We start from the raw sequence: 25325 nt of genomic DNA, 5'->3' as shown, positions 1-25325 counted from the left end.
CCAACAGGGGGAGATCGCAGTACAGGGAGCTTACCAACAGGGGGAGATCGCAGTACAGGGAGCTTACCAACAGGGGGAGATCGCAGTACAGGGAGCTTACCAACAGGGGGAGATCGCAGTACAGGGAGCTTACCAACAGGGGCAGATCGCAGTACAGGGAGCTTACCAACAGGGGGAGATCGCAGTACAGGGAGCTTACCAACAGGGGGAGATCGCAGTACAGGGAGCTTACCAACAGGGGGAGATCGCAGTACAGGGAGCTTACCAACAGGGGGAGATCGCAGTACAGGGAGCTTACCAACAGGGGGAGATCGCAGTACAGGGAGCTTACCAACAGGGGGAGATCGCAGTACAGGGAGCTTACCAACAGGGGGAGATCCCAGTACAGGGAGCTTACCAACAGGGGGAGATCGCAGTACAGGGAGCTTACCAAGAGGGGGAGATCGCAATACAGGGAGCTTAACAACAGGGGGAGATCGCAATACAGGGAGCTTACCAACAGGGGGAGATCACAGTACAGGGAGCTTACCAACAGGGGGAGATCGCAGTACAGGGAGCTTACCAACAGGGGAAGATCGCAATACAGGGAGCTTACCAACAGGGGGAGATCGCAGTACAGGGAGCTTACCAACAGGGGGAGATCGCAGTACAGGGAGCTTACCAACATGGGGAGATCGCAGTACAGGGAGCTTACCAACAGGGGGAGATCGCAGTACAGGGAGCTTACCAACAGGGGGAGATCGCAGTACAGGGAGCTTACCAACAGGGGGAGATCGCAGTACAGGGAGCTTACCAACAGGGGGAGATCGCAGTACAGGGAGCTTACCAACAGGGGGAGATCGCAATACAGGGAGCTTACCAACAGGGGGAGATCGCAATACAGGGAGCTTACCAACAGGGGGAGATCGCAGTACAGGGAGCTAACCAACAGGGGGAGATCGCAGTACAGGGAGCTTACCAACAGGGGGAGATCGCAGTACAGGGAGCTTACCAACAGGGGGAGATCGCAGTACAGGGAGCTTACCAACAGGGGGAGATCGCAGTACAGGGAGCTTACCAACAGGGGGAGATCGCAGTACAGGGAGCTTACCAACAGGGGGAGATCGCAGTACAGGGAGCTTACCAACAGGGGGAGATCGCAGTACAGGGAGCTTACCAACAGGAGGAGATCGCAGTACAGGGAGCTTACCAACAGGGGGAGATCGCAGTACAGGGAGCTTACCAACAGGGGGAGATCGCAGTACAGGGAGCTTACCAACAGGGGGAGATTGCAGTACAGGGAGCTTACCAACAGGGGGAGATCGCATGTGGCCCCACATGGGGATTATTCGCCTGTCATTGTCAAATCCTGTCCTGTGTTTTATTATATTCTATATCCCATGGACCTTGTGTCTAATAAACGCTATAGTGCACAAAGTTTTATTATCGCTAATTATTGACCATAGGATATACAGATACCTAGGCAAATTTAAAGACTTCTGTTTCTTATTTGTGCATACCTATTGAAGTTGTTGCCTTTCACTCCTAATGAAGCCCATATACACTGCTCTGTTTTCCTTAATCTTGGTGTGCTGCAGGTAGTCCAGCATATTCATGAGCTCTGTATAACTGCAAGATCTGCAGCAGAGAAAATGACAGCAAACAGCTCAGTAAGTGACACATTGCTGGAATCAGTCAATGCTTTAAAGGGGTTTTCTCACATTGGAAACTTACTCCCTATCCTTGGGATGGGGAATAACTTTCCAATCGCTGGGGGTCCGACTACCGTGGCCCCGAGTTTTTTTGAGAACCAGAACATTCAGACAGAATGGATTCCGGGAGTAAAATTTCATAGTCCTGTCTCCTGAGCTGTGCACTTAAGAGGTCTTTTGAGCAATTGATGGGGGTCTCAAGTCCCACCCCATGGTGCCCCTTCTCCCTACTGAGCCCACCTCTGCCCTACTAATCTCAGAATTAATGGACCTAAACATATAAAATCTCCTCCAAAAGTTAAGTCTACTGCCTGGGACTAATCAGTATTGTGGTTCTTATATGGTCTACAGTCTAATGATGGCTGGTAACAACTACCAGCATCTCCTTACCATTGTTAAGGACATACTGAGAGTTGTACGTTAATGGAATACATATATGTATATGGGTCTAACCTGACACTGCACTTGATTGCTGTACGAAGTTGGCAATGTATTCATGTACTGATGGTGGTTTTGGTGATGCCTTATTGTCTTTAGGGTGGGTTTGGCAATGTATTATTGTCTTTAGGGTGGGTTTGGTGATGTATTATTGTATTTAGGGTGGTTTTGGTGATATTACTGTATTGACAGTAGTTCTGTTGATGTATTACTGTACTAACTGTGGTTTTGGTTACGTATTCTTGAAGTTAGGGTGGTTTTAGTTATGTATTACTGTACTGATGATGGTTCTGGTGATAGTCATGTAGCTGTTGTAATCTTTACCTTATCAGTCTTGATCCTAAAACATAAGGTCAGCGTGCTGGACTAAAAATACAGCTATCTGCATGTCTGTCAGCCTAATAAATAAGAGACTAAAGCCCCCATACACTATAGTCTGATTTTCAGGCCGGCAGCTATCTTGCTCAGCTCTCCCATATACATGAGCACTCATTCTGCCAAGTGTTTCTGTGTTCTTTATTAGAGCCGCTGCTGGACATCTCCGGCAGCAGCTTACCATTTAGAGGATAATAGGATCTACACTCTGTAATCGGACATGCTGGATCCTTATTCCCCCCGACAATCAGAAGTTAGAGCCCCCATACACATTGGGCTGTCAGCAGAACCCGTCGATATTGGCGGGTTTAGACCACTTTAGGTTAATGTGTATGCAGGTCTTAACTAATATCTGAAGGCTCTGGGCTCTATCAGGGAATGTGCACACGTCTTGTAGATGTCTGTGAACCCCCGGAATTATTCAGACAGAATACGCTTCAGGACAGTCATCATTTTATCCTGAAGCAAATATATTGTTTGTTTTTTTTGCTGCTGCTTCTTGGTTGTTTTTTCCAACATCTTTTAGCTACTGGATTTTACTTATTTTTTAAATGAAGTAGTAAGCGGCATCCAAGCAGCAGCTGCCATATAATGGACCGGTCACTGTCAGCCGCTTCATGTCTGAGGAAACCTGACGCACTGAAAAAACTCCAAAGACTGAACATATGGACAGTAAGTCGTTTACATTGCAGTGTATGAGTTCATTTCTTTAATATTTAGAGTTTGGGGTTTTTGGGCGGGTTACAGCGCGGATCTGTCTGAAAACAAAATGCTGTGTGCACATACCCTTAATCTGACTGATCAGAAGGGGGTGGCACCACTGACAGTGCCTAGGGCAGCAAAAACCCCAAATACGGCCCTGATTAGACGCCCTCAAACCATCACGTTTAAATGAGGTCACAGACCTCTTTTATTGAAAGACGTGGGAAATTAAAGCACTTTTCATTAATAGTGGCAGTGTTTTTAGTAATTATTTTTAAAAATTCTTTTACCCCATATTTTACATATACATTTTTATCTCTCACATCATTAAACTTTTATATATACACATTTTAAAAATCTTAGCAATTCCTACGTACAGGCATTCCAATATACAGTATTTTTAACACTTCCTTATTAACAATGGTTTTGATACCATTATTTTATCAATTGGTGGTCATTTTTATATCTCCTCATATAGCTATGTAGGGATGTTTTCGAATTAATCTTGGACAGCACGTTTCAAATTTCTATATGGTGAAAAACATTTTTTTCCAAGAGACATGTGTAATATAATTTAGTCATCCCTACACTGACCATTTTTTTTTCTACATGAGCTATTTCTTTCTGTTATCACCTCATTAGAAACGGCTGTGCGTTACTGGAGTCTAAAACACTGACCTCACCCCACCTCGTGTAAGCAGATTGGATTGCACTCCCATCACCTTTCATACATGTGCGTCAGCACAATGCATTTTATATTCACTCATCCCCACATATTCTCATACTTTCCCCTTTTCTTCTGTTTGTCATTATACAGAGAAATTTTGAATATCAGTGGACCGCAGAGTTCTGGACCCAGCTCCTCCTGATTCACCCAGACTTTTAATTAATGAAGTTTTTCTCCTAGACTTAATTTTTTCATCTGTATATTTTCTTGATGTTTTTGTAAATAATTCATGCACATTTTTAAATTAAGACAACTCTTTGAATTTCTGCATTCAATTTGATGTTTAATGTGAGTGTTTGCATGACCAGTATTATAACAGCCGAATGTCCTGCCTTGGATTGAATTGTGGAAGGCGGATCTGCTGACGTGGAATCACTATATATATATATATATATATATATATATATATATATATATATATATATATATATATATATATATATTAAGAAGCTCCTTCTGAGTCTGTTGATGTATTGTTCCTTTGATGTCCTGAGGAAGGAGACGGATGTAATGGATGGAATTGTATTAATATACCAATGAGTATCAGCGCAGTATATACTCGATTTCTATCTACGTCCTACTACTTACTCTACATTTCGGGGCTGCAGCGGATACTATTACTAAATGTGTTACATAGGGGTTGTCACTCTCACAATCTGAGAAGGTGAGTGTACCATGATCCTTTTGAGTCTCCTTTCCCTACCGTGTAAGACCCTCATGTGCTCTCTCCTCCACAACATCATTTACTGGTCTGTTCTTACAAAAGGAGGAAGGACAGGCAGGCAGACAGGGCCAGAAATAACTAGCAAAACGCGACCCACCTATTACATATTCTTTTTCACCTCTCATCAAATAACCGTGCATTCCACAAACTTTACTTTTTTATATTTCAGAAAGTATACATCCGATCTCACAACTAAAGGTATGTTTAAAATCAGCAAGACAGTGGCAGCACTAGCTTTAGTTCATATATGAAAATCCTGGTGGTTATTCCTCTTTAACCCCCCAATTGACATTGATTGCAGCATTTAGGAGTAGAGATGAGCCACCCCTCTAGCGTTCGAGTTCGGTTTTTTCAAACGGAGGCTCCGTTCGACGAACCGTTTGATGAACCATTCGAACCCCATTGAAAACAAAGGGAGGCAAACATATAAAAACACATTATACATGTACACATACAGTTAATAAACATTGCCATAACACTTACAGGTCCCCGCGACGCGTCCTGCACTCTGTCTCCCGCCGCATCTCTCCGGTACACGGTGATTGTTCCAGCATCTCTGTGTACGGGCAAAATGCTCTGGCACATGGTCGACTCCCTGCGTTCTGGTGGGGCGAAGCCTATGTCGATTTTTTTTTTTAATTATTTCATGAAATTCATGAAATAATTAAAAAAAGGGCTTCCCTATTTTTTTTAGTTCCCAGCCGAGTACAAATAGGCAGCTGGGGGTTGGGGGCAGCCGTACCTGCCTGCTGTACCTGGCTAGCATACAAAAATATGGCGAAGCCCACGTCATTTTTTTGGGGGGCAAAAAACTCCTGCATACAGTCCTGGATGGAGTATGCTGAGCCTTGTCATTCTGCAGCTGATGTCTGCTCTCCTGCATAGACTAGTGAATGGAGCATGCTGAGCCTTGTAGTTCTGCAGCTGCTGTCTGCTCTCCTGCATACACTAGTGAATGGAGCATGCTGAGCCTTGTAGTTCTGCAGCTGCTGTCTGCTCTCCTGCATACACTAGTGAATGGAGCATGCTGAGCCTTGTAGTTCTGCAACTGCTGTCTGCTCTCCTCCATACAGACAGGAGGCAGACAGCAGCTGCAGAACTACAAGGCTCAGCATACTCCATCCAGGACTGTATGCAGAGAGTTTTTGCCCCCAAAAAAAAAAATTACGTGGGCTTCGCCATGTTTTTGTATACAAGCCAGGTACAGCCGGCAGCTATGGCTGCCCCCAACCCCCAGCTGCCTATTTGTACCCGGCTGGGAACCAAAAATAAAGGGAAGCCCTTTTTTTTTTTAAATCATTTCATGAATTTAATGAAATAATTAAACAAAAAAAAAAAAAAATGACGTGGGCTTCACCCAATTTTTGTGTCCAGCCAGGTACAACTAGGCAGTTGGGGATTGGAATCCTCAGCTCAGGGTGCCCAAGCTTTCTGTGCACCCTTGCTGCGAATTGCAGTCCGCAGCCGCCCCATAAAATGGCGCTTTTATAGAAGTGCCATCTTCTGGCGTATCCAACTCTTCCAGCTGCCCTGGTGACGGGTGGCTCGCTGGGTAATAATGGGGTTAGGGCTAGCTGTATATTATCAACTGGCCCTAAGCCCGAAATTCATGGTGTCAAGCCAATATTAGACATTGCAACCATGAATTTCTAGTACAGATTAAAAAAAAAAAACAACACACAGAAAAATATATATTTTTATTAGAAATAAAACAACACAATTAATGACTCCATCTTTATTGAAATAAAGAACCCCCCTCCACAGTAATCCTGGGTCAAGGGTCCCACGCTGTCCAATCTGGATCCAATAACATCTGATTGTTTTTTCTGGAAAGCAAAGCGATCAGATGATGTGTCAGGTTCAAGGGCCTGAATCACATGACACAGCAGCTGATTGTATAAACAGCTTTTATAAATTCAATTGATGCATCAGTGCAAAAAAAACCCCAAAACTACACACTTCTGTGCAGATTCCTGTCCGACAGCAGCAGCTGATAGTTTAGCCGGCGGGGCGGTAAAAAGCCGGCCTTCACCACTCGACTTATAGTGTCAGCTGATTCCGTCAGGTAACCACATCAGCTGATCATCGCTAGGTCTGAGAGAGAGAGAGAAAGAAGAGAGAGAGAAGATAGAGAAAAGAGAGAAAAGAGAAGAGAGAGGGAGAAAGAGAGGGGAGAGAGAGAGGAGAGAGGAGAGAAAGAGGGGAGAGAGGGGAGAGAAAAGAGAGAGGAGAGAGAGTGGGGAGAGTGGAGAGAGAAGAGAGGGAGAGAGGGTGAGAGAAGAGAGACAGGAGAGAGAGAGAGGGGAGAGAGGGGGGAGAAGAGGAGAGAGAAGAGAAGAGGAGAGAGAAGAGGAGAGGAGAGAGAGGAGAGAGAAAGGAGAGAGAGAGAAAGGAGAGAGAGAAAGAGGAGAGAGACGAGAGAGAAAGAGGAGAGAGAGGAGAGAGAGGAGAGAGAGGAGAGAAGGAGGAGAGAAAGAGGAGAGAAAGAGGAGAGAAAGAGGAGAGAAAGAGGAGAGAAAGAGAGGAGAGAAAGAGGAGAGAAAGAAAAGAGAGGAGAGAGAGAAAAGAGAGAGAAGAGGGAAGAGAGGAGAGAGAAAAGAAATAGGAGAGAAGAGAAGAGAGAGAAGAGAGAAGGAGAGAAGGAGAGAAGGAGAGATGAGAAAAAGAGAGACTGAGAAAAAGAGAAAAAAGAAGAAAAAAAGAAAAAAAGAGAAAAAAAGAGAAAAAAGAGAAAAAGAGAGAGAAAGAGAGACTAAGAGAAAAAGAAAGAGGGAGAGAGAGAGAGGGAGAGAGAGAGGTAAAAAGAGAGAAAAAGAGAGGGAGGGAGAGAGCAATGCAACCTCATTCCGTGAACTGCTCCGATTTTAGAGGGGTGTCCCGCGGCTCACAACTGATGTCCGGCTCCTCCCCTCAGTGCTTAATTAAATTAAATCATAATTATAAATAAGTAATAATTATAATTTAAAATTAAAAATAAATCGGGACAGCCGGGACTCGAACTCGTGAACTAATTCTCCTTAGGTGGGAGCACTATTCATTGAGCCACTGCCTCTCATGAAAAGCAAAGGAAGATTTGGTAATCTTTACCTCTATACTGCAGTAGAAAATCTAGAAGCAGATTGTTCAGCTGCAAGGATGGATGGATGGGCGGATGGATGGGTGGATGGAAGGATGGATGGGCGGATGGAAGGATGGATTGGCGGATGGAAGGATGGATGGGCGGATGGAAGGATGGATGGGCGGATGGAAGGATGGATGGGCGGATGGAAGGATGGATGGGCGGATGGAAGGATGGATGGGCGGATGGAAGGGCGGATGGAAGTTTGGATGGGCGGATGGAAGGATGGATGGGCGTATGGAAGGATGGATGGGCGGATGGAAGGGCGGATGGAAGGATGGATGGGCGGATGGAAGGATGGATGGGCGGATGGAAGGATGGATGGGCGGATGGACGGGCGGGAAAACACCGGCAGTACCGCACTCATCACCGCACACACGCAGGCACTACAACCCTCATCATCACTGCACACACGCAGGCACTACAACCCTCATCAACCTCCCCTCAGTGCATAATTAAATTAAAATATAATTATAAATAAATAATTATAATTTAAAATTAAAAATAAATTACATTTTTTACTGGGACTTGAACTCGTGAACTAAAGCTTCTTAGGCGAGAGCTCTATCCATTGAGCCACTGGCTCTAATGAGAAACATAGGCAGATTTGGTTATCTTGACGTCTGCATTGCAGAGTGAACTCTCTGGTCACAGCGCAACTCACTTCAGGTGCTACGTGGAGAGGACACAGAGCGCTCCCTGTCATCTTCATGTAGCAGAGCTGACAGTGTTGTGTGGATTACTTCGGACCTGGATTGTTGTTTGGGGATCAATAAAGAGGTAAATGAGGTTTTTTTTTGTCTTTTATGCCAAATAAAGGATTTTTCGATGTGTATGTTTCTCTACTTTCACTTACAGGTTAATCATGGAAGGTGTCTCGGGGAGACGCTTGTCATGATTAACCCCGTTATTACCCTGATTGCCACCGCACCAGGGCAATTCGGGATGAGCTGGGTAGAGTCCCGGGACTGTCGCATCTAATCGATGTGGCAATTTCAGGCGGCTGCTGGGTGATATTGTTAGGGTGGTGAGCTCCCCATAACGTGGCGCTCCCCATCCTGACAATACCAGCCTCCAGCTGTGTGGCTTTATCCTGGCTGGTATCAAAATGGGGGGAACCGCATTTTTTTTATTTATTTATTTTACTGAACGATATAAACCCGCCCACTGGCGGCTGTGATTGGTTGCAGTGAGACAGCTGTCACTCATCGTGGGGGCATGTCTGACTGCAGTCAATCATGGGTGCCAGTGGGCGGGGAAGGCACAGAATACCTGATTGAATAATGAAGCGGCAGCCATTTTCAAAAGAGGAAAAGCCGCCGGAGGTTTGTGACAGCCGTGCAGCGCTGCGCCAGTGATCGGTGAGTAGGAAAGAGAGGAATTGTGCTGGGGATGCAGGACGCATACAGATATGCAACGTGCACACATACTTACTGTGAAAAGCCACACTTTTGGTGATCGAACCGTTCTCGAACGTAACTCGAACTGCCTAACTTTTAACAAATTATTCGAGTTCGTCGAACGACTCGAACACCCCCCAAAATCACTCGAACATGAAATTGGCGAACCTCGAACATCGCTCATCTCTACTTAGGAGACTGAGGGAGCAGCCACATTCTCTCTCTCCTTTGATCGGTGCCCCCTCACAGCCAGGGATGATCCTCACGTCGTCCATGGCTGCTTAACTCTATAAATGCTGTAATCGATAGTGATTGAAGCACTTAGGGGATAGGGATCGCACTCGCTTACCCCTCTGATTGGTGCCCAACGATGTAATCGCAAGGACTCTATTGTCTCCATATTGACCCAAGGTCGTCATGGAGACCTCCGGGCCATCCAGCCAAGGGATCATTCCAGGAGCATTAGCCTTGAAGCTTCTGACAGCTACACTGTCCTGCAATGATCAAACATTGCAATACAGTGTAACTGCGACCAAACCAGCAAAAGGTAATGTCTGATATAGGGACTAAGTAAAAAAGTTTGAAAAAAATAAAACAAAACGTATGTAAAAATATAAAAAACAAAACAAAATAAGGAACAAAAAAATAAAAAAAAAATATTCCAGTAAAGTTAAATTTGTGTAAAAAACAAACAAAAAAGTACAAATATCTAGTATTGCGCATGTAACAACCTGATCTATAAAACGGTCACACTAGTCAACCCCCTTCAGTGAAAAAAAATAAAAAGCAGCAAAGAAAAATGTTTTTTCATCATACAGCTGACAAAAAATGTGGAATAAAACACAATCAAAAAGTTATATATATATTACATAAAAATAATACCGCTGAAAATGTCATCTTGTCCAGCAAAAAAAGAAGCTGACATATAGCTCCATCAGCATAAAAATGAAAAAGCTATAGCTCTCAGAATACAGCAATGCAAAAACTATTTTTTTTCTATATAATAGTTTCTATGGTGTAAACATGGAAAAACATAAAAAAAAACCTATATAAATGTGGTATTGCTGTAATCTTACTGACCAGAAGAATAAAGCTGAATCATCACTCGGAATGTTTACTGGTAGCACAAAGGCTATGGAAAAATGCTATGGCTACTCCCCTCAAAAAATAAATCCAGTGAAATTTGTGCTCCCAAATCCAAATGCCCCCCTCTCTTTTGAGTACCACAATGTGTCTAACCCACAGTTTGGCATCCACATGCTTAGCATTGTTGTAATGAGAAGAACATGCTTAATTTACGAGGTGCAGGATTCCAGAAGCACAAGCTGGGCACAGGATTATTTGCAATTTTTAATTCTGCAACATTTACTGCATTTGACAGCATGGGTTTTTCCAGACTAAATTGTCACTACACCCGTAGATGAACTCAAAGAGAGGTGTAATTTCCAAAATTTGGTCACTTATGGGGATTTCTTATGTTCTGGCTCGCTCTTAGGGGCTCTGCAAATGGAGTCCGCAAACTATTCTAGGAATATCTATGCTCCAAAGTCAAATTGTGCTCCTTCCCTTCCAAGCCCTGCGATGAGGCAAAACAGTACTGTACAGTCAAAAAATGGAGTAATGCCACGTTCAGGAGAAATTGTGTAACACATTATGAGGTCTTTCTTAGCTATTCCCATTGTGAAAATTGGAATTCTAGAGCTAAAACATGTTAGTGGTAAAATTGTAATTACTTTTTGTTCACCGCCCAATAGTATAAAATTTTGTGACACACTTGTAGTGTCAGCATGCTCACTGCACCCATGAATGATTTTGACATGGCACTTGCAAACCATTCTAACTAAATCTGAACTCAAACATGGTGCTTCTTCCCTTTTTCACTTTGTACTGTGCCTCAAAAGTTGTTTTTGACTACACATGGTGTATTGGAGCACTCTTGACAAACTGCACAACAAATTGTATGGTGCATATCCTCTTGTTGCCCTAATGAATTTCAAAAATGTGGGATTAAATCAACATTTTTGTGGGTAAAAATGTATTGTTTTATTTTCACAGCTCAACCTTATAAAATTTTACCTCAGGTGCTTTGTCAATGTGACATGGCACCCGCAAACCATTCCAACTAAATATGAACTCAAATATGGCTCCCCTTCCCTTTTTGACTTTGCATTGTGCCTCCAAAGTAGTTTTTCACCACATGGGATTTTGGCGATCTTGCACAAGAAATTGCACAACAAACTGTACTGTGGTAAGTGCACACCAAACATCTAGATAAGTTCCTTGAGGGGTCTAGTGTCCAAAATGAGGTCACTGTTTAAGCACATTGGGAGCTCTTAAAACACAACATGGTGTCCACTAATGATTCCAGACAACTTTGCATTTAAAAAGTCAAATGGTGCTCCTTCCTTTCGGAGCCCTGCTTTGTGCCCAAACAGTAGATTTCCACCATATGTGAGGCATTGGCATACTGAGAAATTGTACAACAAATTTTATTGGTGCATTTTCTCCTGTTACCCTGTGAAAAGGAAATATTTGGGTTTGTGGTAAAAAAAAACAAACAAACAAACATATTTCCTTAGCTTAATGTAATAAAATTCTGTTTAGCACCTGAGAGTTCCAGGTCCTCACCAAACATCTAGACCATTTCCTTGAAGGGTCTAATTTCTAATAGGGGGTCACATATGGGGGAGCTCCACTGTTTAGGCATATCAGAGCTCTCCAAATGCAACATGACGTCCGATATCTATCCAATTTTGCACTCTACAATTCAAATGGTGCTCCTTCCCTTCTGAGCCCTGCCATGCGCCCAAACAGTTGATACCACACATGGGGTATTGGTGTACTCAGGAGAAACTTCACAACAATTTTCAAGGTGCATTTTCTCTTATTACCCTTGTGAAAATGCAACATTTGGTGCTAAAGTAACATTTTTTTTTTCCTTCCACATTGCTTTAGTTCCTGTGAAGCACCTGAATGGTAATACACCTCTTAAATATGGTTTTGAGCACTTTGAAAGGTGCAGTTTTTATGATGGTGTCACTTTTGGATATTTTCTGTCACCTAGACTTCTCAAAGTCACTTCAAATGTAATGCGGTCCCTAATAAAATGGTTTTGCAAATTGTAATTGAAAAAAATGAGAAATTTCTGATAAACTCTGAGCCATTCTAACTTCCTAACAAAAAAAATATGTTTCAAAAATTGTGCTGATGTAAAGTAGACATGTGGGAAATATTTATTAACTATTTTGTGTGACATACCGTAACTCTTGTTTATGGGCATAAATATTAAAAGCATGAAAATTGCAAAATGTTACGCTTTTGCCAAATTCTAATTTTGGCACAAATAAGTGCAAATATCGTCCTATATTTATGACTATTATGAAGTACAATAAGTTACGAAAAAAGCACTGTGATCCGTTGAAGCTTTCCAGATTTACAACCTGTCAAAAGGACACTGATCAGAATTGAAAAAATTGGCCTGGTCAGGAAGGTGAAACAGGCAGCGTGGTGAAAAGATTAATGCATATAACTCAGTATAGCGTTAACTGAATTAATAACATTATAGTAGTATAAAATCCATTACCTAAAAGTAAAACGACCCGATGCCACACTGAACCATATCTGCATCATCAGCACCTTGGAGCCCAAGGACAGCACATGCATATAACCATCTTCTAAAAGTTTGTCAAAAGTGGAATAATCTGATCCAACGGTCTTGTCTGGTGCTGAAAATAAAATACAAACACAAACTTTTAAAAAAAAAGCCATATCCTACGAAAGCAGTAACAGCATGGGGCTTTGTGCATCTGTTCCAATTATGCTTCAAAAACATATTAAATTGCGATCAATAGAACCCATTTAGTATAAGAGACTAAAACTATGTTCCAATAGAAAAGGGAGAGTAGCAGCTGTTTTCCTTTTTTTTTTTTTTAAAGAGAGTCAGCCAGTAAGATCAACCCTCCTGAGCTGTCTATATGGGCATGTAGGTCATAGGAACAGAGGAATGCATAGGTTTTCTCACCAACACGGATCGTGATCTCCAGGGTGTTATTCCTGAGCACCGTTAGAAAACGTCTTAAAAAGACAGCTTAACTGTCACTGTTAAAAGGCGTATCTGTGGTCATTAAGGGGTTAAAGAAAAAAAACACTACTGCATCGCAGCTTTTTTGATTATTAATAGTAATGGATGAACTCGCAGATATCTGGGATCGGTGGTACAAACCAGGCTTAACAAAAAAAAAATCTGTTACAGTCAGGAATTGATTTCTGATTTCTAGCTGGATGCCATTCCTCGTATAAAGGCCGCTTTACACGCAACGACATCGCTAACGAGATATCGTTGGGGTCACGGAATTTGTGACGCACATCCGGCCTCGTTAGCAACATCATTGCGTGCGCCACGTACGAGTGACCGCTAACGATCAGAAATACTCACCTAATCGTTGACACGTCGTTCCTTTCCCAAATATCGTTGCTGGTGCTGGACGAAGGTTGTTAGTTGTTCCTGAGGCAGCACACATTGCTGTGTGTGACACCCCGGGATCGACGAACAAAAGTGTTCCTGCGTCCTCTCTGGCAACGAGTTGGGCGTGTCGTTAATGCGGCTGGTCTCCGCCCCTCCGCTTCTATTGGCGGGCCGCTGTGTGACGTTGCTGTGACAGCGCACAAACCTCCCCCTTAAAAAAGGGGTTGTTCGCCGCCCACAGCGATGTCGCTAGGAAGGTAAGTATGTGTGACGCGTCCTAGCGATATTGTTCGCCACGGGCAACGATTTGCTCGTGACGTAAAAACGACAGGAGCGGGTGCGATAGCTAGCGATGTCGCAGCGTGTAAAGCGCCCTTAAGTCTGAGGAGACCAGAATCTGCCACAAAAAAAATGGTATCAAAAATCTCTCAATTGTAGCTGTGTCTTTATAAATTATCTAATCAAAACAGATTCAATATTCTATGTCTAGTAACAGACCTAAACAAATATGAACCCTTTCAATATATTAATTTTAAAATCAATATTTCTTATTGAAGACATTTTTTTTTTAAAACATAATAAAAAAAGGACAATACCACCAGTGTGGAAGCAAAGAAACAGAGCCAAAAAAAGACAATACATTTTCAATCATCAAATGTATAATATTCAGCATAAATATCTGACTGTAAAAAACCACAAATATCAATAAATATCAATGATCAATATTAAATACACAGTAGAGAGTTATATATTAAGTGCAAACTTGCCTATTGCAATACCTCATTAATTAATGATCACTCCCATATCAGTCCTGCTGTATTTTCTAAAACCAACTATGCATAGGTCTATTTAAGCCTAATAAAGTGCATAGTGGATTAGCAGCTTCACAAGGGTTGTAAACAATGGTATTGCAGTGACCTAATTACTGAACCAGTCCTTCCAAGATATCAAAGGTCAATTATAATGGCTCAAACTTAAGGTACCATCACACTAAAGGTCCAGTCACACTAAACAACTTACCAGCGATCCCAACAACGATAGGGATCGCTGGTAAGTTGCTAGGAGGTTGCTGGTGAGATGTCACACTGCGACGCTCCAGCGATCCCACCAGCAACCTGACCTGGCAGGGATCGCTGGAGCATGGCTACACGAGTTGCTGGTGAGCTCACCAGCAACCAGTGACCAGCCCAGCGCCGCGTGGAAGATGCTGCGCTTGGTAACTAAGGTAAATATCGGGTAACCAACCCGATATTTGCCTTGGTTACCAGCGCACGGAACTACACGTGCAGGGAGCAGCGCACACTGAGCGCTGGCTCCCTGCTCTCCTAGTTACAGCACACATCGGGTTAATTACCCGATGTGTGCTGCAGCTACATGTGCACAGAGCAGGGAGCAGCGTACACCGCTTTGTGCTGGCTCCTTGCTCTCCTAGTTACAGCACACATTGGGTTAATTAACCCGATGTGTACTGCAGCTAAATGTGCACAGAGCAGGGAGCAGCGCACAATGCTTAGTGCTGGCTCCCTGCTCTCCTAGCTACAGCACACATTGGGTTAATTAACCCGATGTGTCCTGCAGCTACATGTGCACAGAGTAGGAGCTGGCACTGACAGTGAGAGCGGCGGAGGCTGGTAACAAAGGTAAATATCGGGTAACCAAGGACAGGGCTTCTTGGTTACCCGATGTTTACATTGGTTACCAGCCTCCGCAGAAGCCGGCTCCTGCTGCCTGCAGATTTAGTTGTTGCTCTGTCGCTGTCACACACAGCGATCTGTGCTTCACAGCGGGAGAGCAACAACTAAAAAATGGCCCAGGACATTCAGCAACAACCAACGACCTCACAGCAGGGGCCAGGTTGTTGCTGGATGTCACACACAGCAACATCGATAGCAACGTCACAAAAGTTGTTCGTTAGCAGCGATGTTGCTAGCGATGTTGCTTAGTGTGACGGGGCCTTAAAGGCCCCTTTACACTAAACAACTTACCAGTGATCCCAACAACGATACAACCTGATAGGGATCGCTGGTAAGTTGCGTCCGCCGCTCTCAGCTGTCAGTGCCGGCTCCTGCTCTGTGCATATGTAGCTGCAGTACACATCGGGTAATTAACCCGATGTGTACTGTGGCTAGGAGTGCAGGGAACAGGGAGCCAGCACTGGCAGTGTGAGAGCGGCGGATGCTGGTAACGAAGGTAAATATCGGGTAACCAAGGGAAGGGCTTCTTGGTTACCCGATGTTTACCGTGGTTACCAGCGTCCGCAGAAGCCGGCTCCCTGCTGCCTGCATACGTAGCAGAGTACACATCGGGAAATTAACCCGATGTGTACTGTGGCTAGGTGTGCAGGGAGCCAGCGCTAAGCAGTGTGCGCTGGTAACCAAGGTAAATATCGGGTTGGTTACCCGATATTTACCTTAGTTACCAAGCGCAGCATGCTTCCACGTGTAGCGACGCTCCAGCGATCCCTGCCAGGTCAGGTTGTTGGTGGGATTGCTGGAGCGTCGCTTAGTGTGACATCTCACCAGCGACCTCCTAGCAACTTACCAGCGATCCCTATCAGGTTGTATCGTTGTTGGGATCGCTGGTAAGTTGTTTAGTGTGACTGGGCCTTTATCCTAGTAAAGTGCACAATGGCTTAGCAGCTTCCTCAAGAAAGTAAACAACTACAGTATTATAATTATTGCACTTGTTCCAACATATTACTGTGCACTTACTTATTCAAATGTCTACTGGCTTTTGTGTCTGCCTCCCACCTCCGAAGCGCGTTTTGTCACCTTCTTCAGGGTCCCCCAAATTAAGATACCCAGAGATAAAACATAAGGCCACAGGCTGCAGCTCCCACTTGTGAGTGTACCTTGGCTGTGTATTAAAATAAGAGGAACCACATGCAGCTTTTTTTTTTTTTTCCAAAACGTTTTTTATTGATTTTTCAAATTTGTAAAAACATGACAAGTATCATTGCAAAAGAAGAACATTCGTCTGACAAAATGTGACATAGAGGTGGGTGATACCCCAATTTGGAGTTCCATGTTGCTGTTCGATTTAAGATAGTATACAGTAACATTAAACCAAAACATAGGTAATGAAATATAATATAACATATGCAATACAATTCGTTAAATCTCTGTGTCGTCCCTGAATGATTTCAATTTTGCTAGCGTGTCTTGGTATTCCCAACCGTCTCGTCTCCCCCTCCCGCCAGAGCCCCCTCCTAGGTGATTCTCAGTTTACCCAGGCTGTCCTGGATATCGCTCAGGATATACCACTCCGAGTGAACAAAAGGTGCCATCAGGTTAATTATTTCTCCCTGTGTGAATTGGCTTTCAATAAAATGTCTCCATCTCACAAAAAACTTGGCTGTCAACCCATCTTTATCCCTCTCCGCTTCTAGTTTTTCCCACTTCAGAAGGTTGTGTAGTTCGCCCACAACCTCCTTTATGGATGGGCCCTCCCTTTGAATCCAGTGTTTTAAGATGCAACGCTTAGCTATCATGGCTATGTCATGCGTTATTGCGTATTTCCTCTTTTCCTGCGTGCTCGGTCCTCCTCCTACTCCTCCCTCAAAGGAGTGGAAAATCCACACCATTAAGTCTAGTTTGCTGAAAATTCCCCATGTTGACTGGGCAAATAGTCTGACTTGGTTCCAGAACCTAGCGATTGTCTCACATTCCCATAGCCCATGCAGCATATCCGTTTTTTCTTTTTGACACTTAGGACACCACCTATCCCTACCTGGTATGTTGAAACCTATAATGGCCCTATGTAGAATTCTGAATTGAGTGTCTCTCCATCTCTCATTGGTAATGTGTTTCCGCACTTGTACCCATCCTCTCAGTATATCATCCACCACTTCTTCCCTTCCCAATTGTTTCCCCCACGCTTTTAAAGTCCGACTATCCTCCCGAGAGATAAGCACCCCCCTTAGCGATCGATAAATTTTAGAGACATTTATACTTGTTACATCACATTCCAGTAACTCATCAATCGAACTTCTGTTCAGCTCTCTTCCAACCACACCCAGGTCTCCTATTATTCCATGTTTCAATTGTTCATACTGGATGACATGTGAGCTATTAAGGTTGTACTTATCCAGCACTTCCCGACCTGTCATCCACCTCCTGTCCTCCACATTCATAACATCTATCATTCTCCTGACTCCCCTCTCTTTCCATCTAGTAAATAGCTTGTTTTCTCGTCCCAGGGGAAAATTTGGGAATGCCCAGGGGTTCAAGTACTTGGACACTTTCCATGAGAGCCCCAGTTTTTTCCTTACCGACTTCCATGTTAGCATGGTGTCTCGGAATATAATTGAGTTCCTTATGTGCCCTTCAACCCTGGATAGTGGGGAGTGCAGAATGGACGTCAGATCCCACGGTGACGCATATTTAGTTTCCATCGCATGATCTGAGTGCCTACTCGTTCCTCTCACCCAATCAATTACATGCCTCATGATACATACAAGATTATACCCTTGGACATCTGGAAAGTTTAGACCTCCCTCCTCTGCTGACTTCATCAGCGTACGCAGCTTTATTCTGGGTTTCCTTCCCCTCCACAGAAATTCTGTATACGCGGAGTTGAGCTTATTCACATCCTTTAGTTTTAGCAATAGCGGGATTGTCTGGAAGGGATACAGCAGCCTAGGAAAGCTCATCATTTTTATCAGGTGACATCTTGCCAGTAATGGAAGTGGCAGACCTTTCCATCCCTTTAATTGAACTATAATTTTCCTGATTAGCGGTCCATAATTCAAGTTATAGATTGTTTCCACCGATCTTCCTATATGCACTCCCAGGTATTTAATTGAAGATTGTGCTATAGGAATTCCACATAGACAGCCATCCCTTATTTGTCCCCCCATTGTCCCATGATGCCCCTTTAGGAACATGATCTCGCATTTTTTTTTGTTCAGTTTGAAACCGGAGAATGAGCCAAATTTTTCAATCAAGGCAAGAGTCTGTGGCAAATCCGCACCGGGGTCCCCCATATAAAGTATGATGTCATCAGCAAAAAGCGCTGTCTTTACTTCTGAACCCCTTATCTTGATTCCTTTAAAGCTATTTTGTCCCTGTAGTATTCTTGACAACGGCTCGATTGCCAGGTTGAATAAAAGAGGAGATAATGGGCAGCCCTGTCTTGTTCCCTTCATCAAAGGGAACACGTCTGATAGAAAGCCCGGAGTGTGAACCCTAGCTCCCGAGTTGGCATAAAGGTTTCTAATGTAAAGTCTCATCTTGCCTACAATCCCTATGGCCTCCATTACCCTGTCTAACCACCCCCAATTTACATTATCAAACGCTTTTTCTGCGTCAAGTGTAACTAGGGCAGGTCTAGCCCCTCCCTCAGTGAGACCCAGTCTAACCGCGTCTACCACTAGAATTGTCTTTCGGATATTGGTAACGGCATTTCTCCCCTTAATAAACCCCACCTGGTGATTCGTAATGATCCTAGGTAAGATCTCGGCCAGTCTATTAGCCATGATCTTGGACATAATTTTTAAATCCTGATTTATGAGCGATATAGGTCTATAACTAGAGGGATCATCCAGGTCCTTGGTTCCCTTGGGGAGTAATTTAATATATGCTATGTTGGAATTTTTGGGTATTTCCGCCCCTCCCAGGAAAGCATTAAAGACTGAGGTTAGATCCGGCGAGATCAGATCCTTCAGAGCCTTATAGAATTCACTATTGAAACCGTCAGGTCCCGGTGCCTTGTTGGTGTTAAGCTCCCCAATTGTTCTCGTCACCTCCTCTACTGTGATATCTGCGTTTAAGGCACTCAAATCTTCCTCCGTCAAGCTAGGCATTTGGGCTTGTCTTAGCCACTCTGCCTCATCAGTCATGTCGTTATTCCCTGACCCATATAGTTTTCTATAGTAATCTCCCAACAGTTTATTAATGTCCTTAGGATCCGTAGTCACCTCTCCCCCCTTTGTTTTCAGTTTAGAGATCACTGTCATCTTTCTGCTGCCCCTTGCCAGATTGGCCAACATCCTTCCCGCCTTGTTGCCAAACCTATGTAAGTCAACCTCCTTGTGCGACCAGAATAGTTGTTCCTTTTTTTTGGCCCATTCGTCAAATCCCTCTTTTGCCTCCAACCATCTGCCTTTTGTCATGGGAGATCTATTTGTCACATAATTTGTATATGCTACCCGTACTGCTTCACTATGGAAATTATAATTCTCATTGGTTTTCCGTTTGATCATGGCTGCGTACCCCACCAGACGGCCCCTTAGGACCGCTTTTGCCGTTTCCCAAAATATCACTGGGGACTCTCTATGTTCCTTATTGTCCTCTGCGAATTCTCCCCACCACTCCTGTAGCACCTTGTGGAAATTATCTTGCCTGAGAAGGAACGATGGGAATCTCCATATGATATCTGTACCTCTCCTGAATTTCTCTCTAATGCCCAATCTCACCGGACTATGATCAGAGATCACCATATTCTCTATCACACAATCTTGCGTTCCACTCAGTAAGTCTTGCGAGATCCAGAACTGATCAATACGTGACCAGCTATCATGAGGGTGAGAGAAGTGTGTATACTCTCTGTCATGTGGGTGAGTTAGTCTCCAGATGTCTTTCAGTCCTACGTCTTCTAATGTTACATCCCTATTGTCTAAACTCCTGCCCACATTAGCTGTCCCCTCCTCGCCCCTCCTCCTATCTTCAGCTGAGTCTGGGACAGTGTTAAAATCGCCTCCCACTATAATGTTAGCCTCCCCATCTGCTAATATGGTGGCCTTTATGTCATCATGGAATGTGATTTGTTGTGAATTTGGGCCATAGACATTATAAATACTGAGTTTACCCGCTGGACTAACGATTGTTAAGTGCTGCCACCTTCCATGGTCGTCTGCCTCATGTGCCACTACCTCATGACTGAATTGTTTATTTATTAGAATCATAGTGCCCGCTTTTCTACCTTGTGCCGCTGCCCCGTAAACGGTGCCCACCCAATGTTTCTTCATGCGGAAAAAGTCCTCCCCCCCCAAGTGGGTTTCCTGTAATAAGGCAATGTCTGTCTTTAGTCTTTTCAGATGTCTCAATATCATTGCTCGTTTGTTAGGTGATCTCAGCCCTTTAACATTCCACGTAGTTATCTGTATCATGTTAACCTGTGTATTCTGCTTTTACTACTCCCTCCCCTATGGGCCCCTGCATCAAGGAAGACGAGATGTTCGACACTAGAATCACAGTTGGTACCACAAAATCGACACTCCCTTTCCCCACCTTGCAAATATAACAAATACAACAAAAAGCATGTAACTGTAAAACATATTTTCCCTTCCGAGAAATCCACGGCGTTTCCCGCCACGTTGGTGAGCTCCCCTATTCCTAGCCAAAATATGTAGCTCCCTAATCACCCCCCAAAAAATATATGTTCTATCCCCGGACTAACTTGAATAAGCCTTTGAAAATTATGCAAAAATTAGCACAGTATGTCAAAACCTCAGCAAGATTCTCCAGTCCTACTTATCTCTGACGCCAGGTAGCCATCAGTCCGCCCAGAACAGGCCCACTTCATTTGAATTTGGATGATGTTCCTGGACAAAGGAGAAAAAGAAAAAAAGAAAAAAAAAGACCAAGGGGAGAGAAGATGGAGAAAGAAAGGAGAAGAACAAAAAAAAAAAAAAAAAGAGGGGGGGAAGAGGACCCAGACTTTGGGATGTTTTCCTCTCTTTTCTCCCTTCCCCCTCCTCCTCTCACCTCCCCAACCCTCTCTCCGTAATGCATCCTCCTCAACGCCTCTCCCTGTTTGGGAAGAGAGAAAAAAAAAACAAAAAACAGGCAAAAAAAGGAAAAACAATGAGCGAGTTCCAGTTCAGGTATCATGGTTTCTCTCCAAGGGTTGGTTCCTGTGTTCCAGGCGAGAATTATGCTGTCGACCCGGGCTTGGCCTCCTTTCCTCCCTGGTCTCGACTTGCTTTTGTCCCCTAAGACGTCCCACATCTCTTCCTGAGCTTGTGGGGGATCCTCTTCTATTATTCCCTTCTCCACTAGCTCCTTTTTCTTGCCTTTCTGACCTAGTCTTGTTGAGCTCTGCCATGAGAATGTTTTCTGCTTCTTTGTAGTCCTTGTAGTATACAAACGAGCCATTGGGGTTTCTAACTTTCAGTGTAGCAGGGTATAATAGCTGGCACTTTACTTTTTTGTTGTACAGAAATGAGCAAATTTTGGTAAATTCTTTTCTCCTTCTGGATACTTCCGCTGAATAATCCCCAAAAATTAGCAGTCTGTTGCCTTTATATTGTAGTGGACGCTTTCGTTCTCTAAAGGCCCTCAATATTTCCTCCTTATGCTTATAATCAAGGTACTTGACAATCACCTGCCTGGCTCTTATCGGGGTATTCTTGTTTGAGTTTTGGCCCTCTCCCTTATTCGCCTCCTGGTGTCTCAGTGGACCCACTCTGTGGGCTCTTTCAACTCTGAATTTCGCCTTTATGCCCAGGGCCTGCGGTAGCTCCAACTCGCATATATTATCCAACCGTCCAATCGACACAGACTCTGGCAACCCGACTATACGTAAGTTGTTTCGTCTCGATCTGTTTTCCAAATCGTCCGCTTTATCCTTCAAGTATTCATTAGATTTTGCTAGAGCTGCTATTTGTGCTTGCATAGCCAGTATTGTCTCCTCGGAGTCAGATATTCTCTGCTCTGATTCTGCCAGTCTAGAGGCATGGGCATTTATCTGTTTTTGCATATTAGCTAATGATGTTTGTATGGCTGCCTCAATAGCCACTTTAACCTCTTTTGACAAGTGTGATGTCACTTCTTCAGCCAGTTTTTTATAGTCCACATTAAGCTTTTGTGTGTACTTGTCTTGGCCTGCAGGTGGTGCTGTTTTCTTAGTTCTCTTTGTCTGGACTGGGCCACCACCTCCATCCCCCAATAGCTTGCAGGCTTGTGATGTTGGTGTAGTAGGCTGCTTTTTGTTTCCTTTGGAAGGGGTACTATGAATTCTTGCATTTGACTTCCTGTGAGTCTGAGTGGGATTAATCTCCCTGTGCTGTTTGTCAGTTTCATCCTCCAACACTGCTGTGTCTCTGAGCTGCCCTGCTTTGCCTGCATCTTCTCTCCCCTCTGCCTCCATATCTCCTTCATCCTCCCATTGCGATCCACCATCATCAGTCCCCTGCATCCACCTCTCTCCTGCTGTGTCCTCCTGTGACTCCTCGCTCATATCTTCCTTATCTCCTGTCTCCTCGCTCATATCTCCCTTATCTCTCCCCTTCCAGCTCTGTGTTTGCTTTTCTGTGTCTCTCACCATGCGTTCAGGCTCCTCCCCCATCAGGCTCGGTGCCATTATCTTATCTTCTCCTCTGTCCATATCAAAGCTTCTCCAGGCTGATTCACTGCTCCCAGAGCTTCTCAGGAGGTACCGTTCCATAGCTGTCTGCTTTAGGTAACCTCCTGTGCTGCTCTCTGTTTGGTGGCTCGTCCGGGGGGTCTGTTTTTAGTCGGTTTCTGTGAGGGGTGGCAGGAGCTTCTCCCCTAAGCTGCCACCTCAGCCAGGACAGGAACAGGAAGTCCCCACATGCAGCTTTTTAATTAAATAAATAATTTTTAAAAGCCGGTGTGCGGTCCACCCCAATTTTGATAGCCAGCCATGATAAAGCCTGTCAGCTGGGGGCTGGTATTCTCAGGGTGGAGAGACCCATGCTTATTAGCCCCACCCTGAGCCTAAAAATAGCTGCCTGCAGCCGCCCAGGATTGTCGCATCCATTAGATGTGACAATCCAGGAACTTTACCAGATTTCTCCCGATTGCCCTGGTGCGGTGGCAATTGAAGTAATAAGGAGGTAATAAAAGCCTACAGCTGACACTAAGCTTTAGATTAGTAATGGGAGGAGTCTATGAGAGCACACCATTACTAATCTGTAAGTGAAAAGAAACACACACAAAAACCGAATAGAACTAAACACAAAAATACCCCCAGCTCTTGGGCTTTATCATGGCTGGGTATCAAAATGGGTAAAAAAATATTTTAAACATATTTATTTAAATAATTTAAAAAAAAAAAATCTGCATGCAGTTCATCTTAATTTAATACACAGCCACGATAACGGCATGGCTGGGAGCTGCAGCCTTTAGCTGTATGCTTTATATGTGCTGTGTGTGATAATATGGGGGGACCCTTCGCCAATTTATTTATTTATTTTTATACTACAATAGTGACATGCAAACAGGGTCTGTGATCGCAAGCAGTCAGATGCTGTCACAGGCTGGGGGCATGTCTGACTGCTACCAAATACAGACACAAGGACTGCCGGTGGGCAAAGGAAACAGTGAAAATGTATGAGGCTAAAAAGCGGTCCCAAAAGTAGAGTAAGCAGCCTGAAAGCAGTTGCAGATGCGCCGGAGACTTGGTATCGCACGCTTGCTTTATTTTTATTTTTACTTTATTTTTTATTTCCTGAGTTGTCCAACATCCGGATACTTTTGAAACTGTGCTGGTCCGGACTTTTACAGTCTGGGTCCATCCATCAGTAATTATTAACTGTAAAAACTAAAACTAAAAAAGTAAACAAATTAAAAAAAAAGAAAAAATATTCCAATAAATACATTTGTGTAAACAAAAAAAAAGTATACATTTGGTATCACAGCGTCTCTAACAACCTGATCTATAAAAACGGTCACACTAGTTAACCTCAGTGAACACTAAAAAAATAAACAAAAAAAGTAGCAAAAACTGCCTTTCATCAAAGAGCTGACAAAAAAGTGGAATAAGATGCAATAAAAACAAGTAATATATAAATAAAAACTGGTACAGCTGAAAATGTAATCTTGTCCTGCAAAAAAACAAGCAGCCATATAGCTCCATCAGCGGAAAAATGAAAAATCTATAGCTCTATACAGAAGTGCAAAAATGTGATTACTTTTTTCCCTATAAAATAGTTTTTAGGGTGTGAGAGCGGGAAAACATTAAAAAACAAACAAAAAACAAACCTATATAAATGTGGTTTCGCTGTAATCATACTGACCCGAAGAATAAAGCTGTCTTATCACTTGTAGAACATGGTAAATGGCGTAAAAAGAAACCACTTCCTGAATGGCTGTTTCTTATTCTGCCTCACAAAAAGTGAGATAGAAAGCGATCAAAAATATTATGTGGCCCAATATGGTACCAATAAAAACTCCAACTGATCCCACAAAAAACAAGCTCTCACATGACTGTCAGCAGAAAAATAAAAAAAAACAAAAAAACTATAGCCTTCAAAATCCAGTAATGCAAAAAAATCTTTATTTTGTAAAAAAAAAAAAAAAAGCGTTTTAGTTTTATAGTAGCCAAAACTAAAAAAATATCTAAATCTGGTATTGTTGTAATAGTAGTTGACCTGAGGAATAAAGCTGTCTTTCACCACGTACACCACTGTACGAGGTGAAAAATAAACTAAGTCAATTTTTCAACTGCTGATTTGTTTATTCTGCCTCCCAGAGATTGCAGTATGGCGCAGCTCATATCTATCCAGCACTCCATGCTGAGCGCTTACACCATGTGAAAAACATGATTCAGACAAAATTCCCAATGGAAAAATCATTGTAATGAGGCAAAGGGAACACTTAGACCTTGTGTCTGGCCTGTGAAATAGTAGTATCCATCTTTACGTGTCTTTTTAGGAGTGCACAAAAGTGTGGTCATCAACAGTTTTGTTCACCTTTGAAAAGACGGACAATGCTGAACAGA

At 43.5% G+C, this 25325-nt stretch overlaps 1 protein-coding gene across 6 annotated transcripts in view; it reads right to left on the bottom strand.

Moving 5' to 3' along the window:
- LYST (lysosomal trafficking regulator) overlaps positions 1–25325 on the bottom strand; it is a 1763279-nt gene that overhangs the window by 1282043 nt on the left and 455911 nt on the right. For all 6 annotated transcript variants that reach the window (XR_012751618.1, XM_075339737.1, XM_075339736.1 and 3 more), the window contains exon 12: positions 12759–12900. Coding sequence is in view for 5 of the 6 variants with exons in the window: in XM_075339737.1 (XP_075195852.1) it covers positions 12759–12900 (142 nt within the window). In the remaining variant the exon portion in view is untranslated. The remainder of the gene's footprint in view (positions 1–12758; positions 12901–25325) is intronic.

Source organism: Anomaloglossus baeobatrachus, chromosome 3 (genome assembly GCF_048569485.1).
Source record: "Anomaloglossus baeobatrachus isolate aAnoBae1 chromosome 3, aAnoBae1.hap1, whole genome shotgun sequence".
NCBI lineage: Eukaryota > Metazoa > Chordata > Amphibia > Anura > Aromobatidae > Anomaloglossus > Anomaloglossus baeobatrachus.
The sequence above is the reverse complement of the archived record's forward strand: the minus strand, read 5'-3'. Positions and strand labels throughout refer to the sequence as shown.